General features: G+C 32.3%; 2 protein-coding genes across 2 annotated transcripts; both read right to left on the bottom strand.

The window, feature by feature from the left end:
• Positions 1–4,975: 4,975 nt before the first annotated feature.
• On the bottom strand, positions 4,976–6,656 carry LOC118057752 (uncharacterized). The gene is made up of 5 exons (XM_035070425.2): positions 6,235–6,656; positions 5,880–6,078; positions 5,734–5,798; positions 5,436–5,646; positions 4,976–5,329 (listed from the first exon to the last, which is right to left on the bottom strand). Exons 1-5 carry the CDS (start codon positions 6,543–6,545, stop codon positions 4,976–4,978), a joined length of 1,140 nt encoding a protein of 379 aa, XP_034926316.1. The 5' UTR covers positions 6,546–6,656.
• Positions 6,657–7,602: 946 nt separating this feature from the next.
• On the bottom strand, positions 7,603–8,801 carry LOC140955289 (uncharacterized). The gene is made up of 3 exons (XM_073407547.1): positions 8,393–8,801; positions 7,737–8,314; positions 7,603–7,656 (listed from the first exon to the last, which is right to left on the bottom strand). The coding sequence occupies exons 1-3, from the start codon at positions 8,799–8,801 to the stop codon at positions 7,603–7,605; spliced, it is 1,041 nt and encodes a 346-aa protein (XP_073263648.1).

Here is an 8,801-nt window from a genome sequence, read left to right as displayed (position 1 = left end):
TATCCTATTAAGCAATGACGTGCTTGGAAAGGTCGGTGTGTGTTATAAAAAGAAACAGGTGAAGCATGATGCGTTTATGTGGACATTGTCGGATTACGTGTTCCGCGGGAGTTGTTCATAAAAGCCATCACTAAAACTATTTGTTTATTGTTGAATGTTCGTTCCGAGGGGCAGTGCTGTCACTTTGACAGCTGCTTGATGGTTGAACCTTTTTCTTTTCTTTTTTAAGTTGTTTTTATTTAAAAAAATATTAAATTAACTTGTTTTATGATTTTTAATAATTTTAATGCATGATATAAAAAATAAACTAAAAATATCATTTAAATTTATTTTTAATTAATTTTTTCTTAAAAATACTCTATACCCCAAACACATTATATTATTTTCAGGTTACAAACCGAAAATAGTTTAGAACTAGCTTAAGTTTGTTATTAAGATATTAATTATTTTTTAATTTATTTTTTATTTGAAAATATATAAAAATAATATTTTTTATTTTTTAAAATATATTTTTATACCAATATATAATTTTAAAACAATTAAAAAAATCCATGTCAGAATCCCTATAAGGAACACGGACACCTGTACCCAATGACTAAAAATCACCAGCACCACCCAGTCAATGAACGACACCCAACTCAGTCTTTAACTTGTATAGCAACCAAATCAATGAAAATCACCCAATTCATGGGGAAACAACGAATTTTCCAAGGAGGTATTTTTATACTCAACCCAACATCTATACCAAATGGAAACCAGATCTAGGCTTGCATTTTCTTTTATCAAAGGATCCGATTGTAAAATTGCTCCAAGAACAAATGTCGTCTCCTTCGAACCTGAAAATAGATCTACAGAGAAAACTCAACGTTTTTATAAGAGATTGTTTGTTTTTATAATGCAAAAATGTTATAAAATATTATTTTAATTTTTTTTAATGTTTTTAAATTGTTTTAATGTTAAAAATAAAAAAATATTATTTTAATATAAAAATATTTTAAAAAACAACCACTAAAATAAAATAAACTCTAAATATTACAGAACAAAAAAAAGTGTTTTTACATCATTGTTTTTTAAAATGTTTTAGAAGTGAACGCGAGGAGATGGAAACAAAAAAAAGGAAAAGATAAGACCTTTACGATTCAAATATTTTAGTTTTCATTTTGTGCGGTCCAAAAGCCACGTAATCTATAACTCACGAGGTAAATTACCTAATACATCTAGAATAATTGAGGCATCTACTCTTCTCCTTCATTGTTTATATAAAACATTGAAGGAGGTGATCTTTCTTTTTCATTCCTCTATGTTTTTTCTACTTGTTGTTTTTCTTTAACTTTTTTTTTAAAAAAATTTATTATTTAATATTTTTTTGATTTTGAATTTTTTTCATAAATTATTTAGGTTTACTTTTTATGATGTTTTTATAATTTCAAACAAACATCCCGATATTTAACTTGCGCTTGATTTTATAAATATATATTTTTGTTATTATATAATTAAGTGAAATATAGTTTTAAAATAACTCTTAAATTGAGTGATGTAATCACTTGGATTATAAATTTAGCGGATTAAGCCATGAAACCAGGATAGATCTAATATATCAACATTTCAATATATATATATATATATATATCATCTTGAATTCCTTCTTAAACCCAAACCAAGCTTGCTCAATAAACAAGTTTCATATGATTCATAATCAAAATGATCAAATATCCTTCTTTATGTAACTTAGTGCTTCTTGTTTCATATATATGACTTAGTCTATAATGCCATAAATAATATGGATATTGATTATCTAATTTTTTTTCTTACTATTTATATTGAACCTAGGCATTCAAAGATAAGGTATATACAAACCATTTATCTAAGTATTAGATCCATAATAAAATCATTATTATAGAAGGAACAATATTTGCCTTTAATAATAAATTTGAATTCATTCAGAAATGGATATGATGTTTCTAGAAAGCACTAGAATAAAATAATAATTATCAAGTTCTAATATTAGCTCACTTAACAAAGTTAATTCACCAACCCTTGTTTCATTACGAACACGTAGATTCATTTTACCTTTGTTCAATTATAACCACATGTGAAGCAAAAGTTTCAACAAGCTTTTTAGTTTTCATAGTTGCAAGATAGTATTTGCAGAATCCTTTTCTTGAGTTTTTCTTTGCCACGATAATAATAAACACCTTTGTCTTTCTTGATGTTTAAATTGAAATTCCTTGCTTAGACTGCAAGATCAGATCAACACTTAATTCATTATCTATGACAAAACCTAATTGGTTTATTTTTCTAAAACAATCAATCATTCTCAACACATGAGTGTTTATTAAGGAATCCTCTATCATCTTATGATGGAACAATTTCTTAAAAGTCTCATACCTTTCAGTACTAATAGTCACATCAATCAACTCTTTGAGATGCATGATTATTATATGGGCATCCTTATTTCCATGTTGTGTTTGAAGTTCAAATGACATGTTGGCTAACATCACACTTGTAGCCTCTTCATCAACATCAATATGACATTGATAATTAGTTATAACTTTGTTGTTAGTGTCCTGATCAAGGATGAGAGGAATTGGATTTTCAAGAACATATTACTTTTTTTCTTGTTCGAGAACAATTCTCACATTTCGATGTCAATCTAAGAAGTTTTGTTCAGTCAATTTATTAGCATCAAGGATGCTAATATTCATGCGACAATATATTTTTGAGTACTAACTCTTTTCTTTTGTGTTTTTCAGATGTTATGTATTGTGTTTTGTATATAAAATAAAAGACATAATATTTTATTTACAGGTAAACTTGAAAATTCTATAAATATTAAAATATCAATTTTCCTTTTATATAATATCACGTATAATTTTTAAGGATAATTTTATAAATTCATTTATTCAAGTCTCTACTTAATTTTTCTAGATCTAGAATTATAATTCACTATATAAATTATATTTTCATCTTCAATTCCTAAATCTTATTTCCAATCACTACTTGAATGTAAATGATTTTATCTAAAGTTGATTAAAAATTAAAGAATTTCATAGCTCAAAGATACCCTAATGATAAAACCCAAAAAAATAATTTTAAACTTATAGAAAATGCAAGCAACAATTGTATCCAACGCTACTTGAATGTTTGTCTAAAGTCGAGTCATACTTGGCGATGCCTAAGAAAAAAATTTTAGACTCAACTTTGACACCTGACCAGAATGGTTGCACCTAAAAAAAATATATCAACATCTCTGGGTTTTATTCCCCCCAAAAAATATTGTCATGGTGTTTAAGATATTTACTATGGTTATTTTGTAAAGTATTTTTTTGATTAAAAATATATTAAAAATATATTTTTTATTTTTTAAAATTTATTTTTAATATTAATATATTAAAATAATAATAAATATAACTTGAAACAAGAAAAAAAAATCTCAGAATTTTTGAAAATACCAATTGAATCGTCCAAACACTCCTGTATTGGTAATTGCATATACTATTAATTGATTAAAAGACACTTAACCAGCACTTGAGTTCGTAGCCTAACAGGGGAAGGAACCAAGATTTGATTTTTTATGCATGTATGTTATTTTCGTGGTGTTTTACTTGTTTATTAGGCTTGCAAGGTATTTAGTGGGCCCAAGAATTAGTTATGGTGCACGTAAACTGACTCAAATATCCCGGATTATCAAAAAAAAAAAAAAAGACACTTAATCGAAGACAAACCATCTATACAAAAATGTTAATATATTTATAAAAATGTACTTTTTTCATCAAGGAAAACATATCCCTTACCTTGAAACTTACCATTATAATCATTAATTAATATGGGAAACAATGTCCTAAATTTGGAAGCATGGAAATAATGACATGTCAATTAAACATTTGAAACCTAGCAACCTAAATTTCAACAAAATGATCCTTACTATAATAATTTTTTATTTATTAATATGGATGTTCGAGTTAATTTACACATATTTCAACTAATCTCACATACTCTAAAATTAATGATTATGTAAGTCTCTAATGATACTAAAATTTATAGAACTTGAACTGATAATTTTAAAAAATAAATTTAAAATCTGATCAATTAAACTAAACTGCTCTCATTTTCTACCTACAATAATTAATCAAATATAAAGAGATAAGAAGGTATCTAAAACACCTTGCAACGTGGCAACTTGAAAGTACGCTAATACGACCAAGATTTATTAAATAATTCTAAATACCTAATTATGTAAAGGCATTTAAGCATTAGCTGGCCGCTAGCTACTGTTGAAGAATTCTCTTTATTTTCCTTATTTTTTTGAATTTTTTTCTATTTAGATTAGGAGTCTTAATCTTATTAATTAAAATGTTTTTCTTGTATTTAAACAATTTTATAGGATGTTTTTCCGAGAGAATTAATGATTATGAGTTATGAGTATTAAGCTTATTAAAGTGATTATCAAAGTTTTTAGCTTTCTGTATCATTATGAATTATAAGTTTGAGAGCCCATAATTTCTTTTAAAAAAAAACTATCTCAATTCAGAATTTTAAGATATTAGATAGAATATAATACTATTTTTTTTTTTATTAAACTCTCCAACACATCTTTTAATAAAAAATAAATTTAAAACTTGTAGAAACATATACTATTTTGTGTTGAAATTTTAATTTTAATTAAAAAAATAAAAATGGTAAGATTTCGATCCATTTTCATAGACAATCATTGTTCACCATACCATCTAGTTAATTACATGACCACAAGATTCTTAATATTACAAGCATAGGAAGGCCTAATCCCATGTGTAACCCAAAACTTATAGGGCTTCTTATTGGATTGAAACACAGCTTTGGGCAGGATGCCAGATATGTTGTTCTATTAATCTATTGTTTTTGGAGCTCTATTCTTCAAAATGTTTCGTTGTTCAGTGACCGTCCATTCAAAATGTAAATGCTATGCCCGTATCAGAGATGAAGAACCTGCTGCTTCTTAATTAAATTTTTTCCAATTTTCTTTCTCCCACCTCGCCACTTGCCTTGTAACAGTCTCCTTACTCGCAATAAAAGCTTCAAGTGTACGAGACTCGTAAGGAGGCGGCATTGTACATGCGAGTGTATCGCTAGGAAAGTTCACCAGAGTCTCTGCCATGAATTTCTTCCATAAACCTCCGTGAGAGCGTGCCATGGTCTCTGAATACACCTCAACTGCCCCTTCAGGAATTCTCGGTTGGAATTTTAAGAGCTTCGCATATTTTGTTAATAAATGAAACATGTAATCATACACATATTCCATCTTTAGATTTTCTTGAATAAACTTGCTCCCTGCCTTCCCGATAGCCTGTGCCTGCAAAATTTATGAGCAACAAGAAGCGCGTTTGCATTAAACTTCACTGGCAACTAAAAACCAGTGAAAAGAGAAAAAATTGAACATCATGGCGCATTTTTAGTACCTTATCAGTATGTTTGTTGCCCCATTCGACAGCAAACTTGATATCTCTGCACTTGTTTCTGGCACTAACGGGCCAGTAGTGCTGCAACGGTACCATGCTTCTAATGAAGAAATCGTAGTACTCGGGCTTTACGAACAGAGTCATGGAATCGCATGCTAATATGTACTTGTCACTCACTGACCATCCTCTTCCTTCTATATAAATCTTGTACCTACACGCATGCAAAGATTACATTTTCTTACACTAAGAATAAAAAAGGAGTGTTTAATTTATGTTTCTGGCACTAACGGGCCTATACCTGTGTGTGCATTGGTCTTCCAATCTTGAATGTTCATATCCTCGCTTACTCTCTGCACGCCAATCCTGAACACAGACAATGAAGTTATTACAGTGACTATAATTACCTCAACAAGTCTTCATATAATCTTAAACTATGTAGCTTGCCTGTTTGTAGAGACGAGCATTCCAGTCATATTTGTCAGAAACATTAATATTGCACCACATGAGTTGTTTCCTAGATGCAGCCACGTTTGGGTTCCCTCTCCAATAAGCATAGGGTACCCTATCCTTCCACTTGGTCCTTTTGTTGGCTTCTTTTAAGTCCTTGGACAGGGTTTTCCATGGGCTTACATTGGTCTCAGCCCTGACCAAAAATGAAAAAAAGTGTGTGTGTGTGTGTGTGTGTGTGTGTGTTAGTAACAAGGAGCTTGAGATGAAGTGACTAATATTGTCTTGGATCTATTCGAAAGGGAAATTTGATCTTCAAGCTAGAAGAATGCAAAAGGTTCCGAGGCATTACCAACCCCAAAAGGTCCAGTCAGGAAAGACAATGCCCAAAGCATCCTCATGCCCACAATATTGAAATATGGATGGTGGCGCAGTGGCATTTGTTCCTTGGTAATCTTTCTTCAGGATCACAGGCCTGTCTTCACACCAGAACATAAGTTCCAGGTCTGGTACCTTTCCGGGATACAACCTTAGCAGTTGCAAGATGCCCCATATTGTAAACACATCTCTTGTATGAAATGACTTCTTATATTTCTCCACGTAAATCTTTCCCTTGAGAATCACCAATCTAAAATGTGCATAATCTTTAGCTCTTTCCACCATGGCCCTTGAGATTCCCGTGCTCTTCCAGATCCTTAGATCCTCGTGGATCCACCGAAAGTACTCCGGGCATGCCGTGGATGATAAGTTGCTAGGCCTGAATATCACCGGATAACTGGACACGCGTGATTGCTCCTTTATGCTTCCATCGAGGGAGCGTTTGAGCGGGAGCTCAATTATGCTGGGGGATTTCTCATGTCCTTTGATACTTGTAATAATGGTCTGAAAAAATAAAAATAAACATTATCAGGGAAGAGTTCAAATGAAACAGAAATAGTTATCTAGGGTTCGACTTACTTGATCAACCCAGTTAACGAAAGCTCCAAGCAGTAGGGCCAAGAAGAAGAAGAAGAAAACAGTTGGCGAACCCCATTTCTTCATTAGCTGACAAACTCCACAGAACTCTTCTAAGAAATGATTATGCACTAGATTAAGCGCCTGCTGAATCCCAAGAAATACATCCTTGACCACACCATGGCAATCATCCAGGCTCGAGAGGAAGAAGGGATCCTATGTAAATTTCAGAGAAAAAAAAGAGAATTGCCAACCCTGTTGTGTATTATTGAGTTTGTCACAGCTACATTATATACAAGATTATTTTCCTATATTGTGCTAAGCTAATTCTGGAATAAAAGTTACAATAGGATAAAATATTTTTGACAACATATGTTTCCTAATACATTATGTAAATATGAGATTTTGTTGATTCTTTCTTAACACTCCCCCTTAAGTTAGAGAGTGGATGTCAAGAACTCCCAACTTGCGAATTCTGGTGGAGAAGCTTTCTTTTCCCAATGGTTTAGTAAAGACATCCACAAGTTGTTCTGCTGGAGTAACAAATTTAGTCGTGATCGAATCATCTTGTATTTTGTCCTGAATGAAGTGACAATCCATTTCTATACGTCTGGTTCTCTCATGAAAAACTGGATTAGCTGCTATGTATAAAGCTGCTTTGTTATCGCAGCATAGTAATGCTGGTTTCGGGTTCAATATCTGTAGGTCTTTCAACAATGATCGTAACCAAGATAACTCACAACATGTACCTGTCATAGCTCTGTATTCAGCATCTACTAAGGAGAGTGACATTGTTTTCTGTCTTTTCATCCGTCAAGTCCTGTAAAACACACCAATAGGGAAAAAGGTCATTGAACAATTAAGTCCTCTTGTAATTCGACTTATGGACATCAAATCCACCTTAAAAGATGGCACACCAAGCACATTTTTTAGAGAAATAATAGAATTCAAATGTAAAGTCTCGGTAGACGTAATTGGAGCCCATTCTCCACTTGGCATAATAACTGGTGGCAAAATAGTGTTCTGCCGACTATCGATAAGCAGATTCGAAGAAGAAGTAATATGGTCAATGGCACCAATGCCGAGAATTAATCTACTTGGCATAATAACTGGTGTTTGTAACAAACCTGGAGTGGTGACCATAGCATTGGCTTGAGGAACAGTGGTTTGAGCATTTCCTGTATTGTTCATGATAGACAATATTTGCTGGAACTGTAAATTAGAGAGTCCATTCATCACTAAATGCTTCTCTTCCATCGTGGGACCTTCCTTGATGTAATTAGCTAAAGGTTGTGCAGGTTTGTTGTAATGTTGACGACTTCCAAACTTGTTGAATCTGCTGGCTTTGTGCTTTGGGTGACCTGGTGGATATCCATGGAATTTCCAACATGTATCTCGCACATGATGGTCACTGTCACGGTATCTGCAGTGCAGTGGTTTACGATTAAAGGAATTGGAGCGGGAGGAAACCCCTTGACCTGATCGAAAAGCCAGAGTTGTGGGTGCATTTCATTAAACTACCATTGCTGCGGTTTTTGTTGCATCATGTGTATCACCTAAGTTGCGTTGCTTTTCTTCTTGAACAATGGAAGCATAAGCCTGATGAACATTAGGTAAAGGATTCAGCAGTAGAATCTGCCCCCGAATTGCCTTGTAAGATTCATTTAATCCCATGAGAAATTGCATCAATTGTCGTCGCTTATGATCTGCTCCACAAGAGCAAACAGTTCCGTTATAAGATCCCAATTCATCCCAAAATCCCTTTATCTTTGTATAATATGCCGCAACTGTCATATGAGCTTGAGAAACATAAGTTATGTCTCTCTCAATCTGAAAAATACGAGGAGCATTATTTTGAGAGAAACGATCTCGAAGATCCTCCCAAACTTCTTGTGTTGTAGTTGAATAAATAACACTGTCAGTAAGTTCTGGTGTAATTGAGTTAAGAATCCATGATAAAATCAT

The sequence above is a fragment of the Populus alba genome, chromosome 2 (genome assembly GCF_005239225.2).
Source record: "Populus alba chromosome 2, ASM523922v2, whole genome shotgun sequence".
Lineage (NCBI taxonomy): Eukaryota > Viridiplantae > Streptophyta > Magnoliopsida > Malpighiales > Salicaceae > Populus > Populus alba.
Note: the sequence above shows the minus strand (reverse complement) of the source record. Positions and strands in the feature narration are given on the sequence as shown.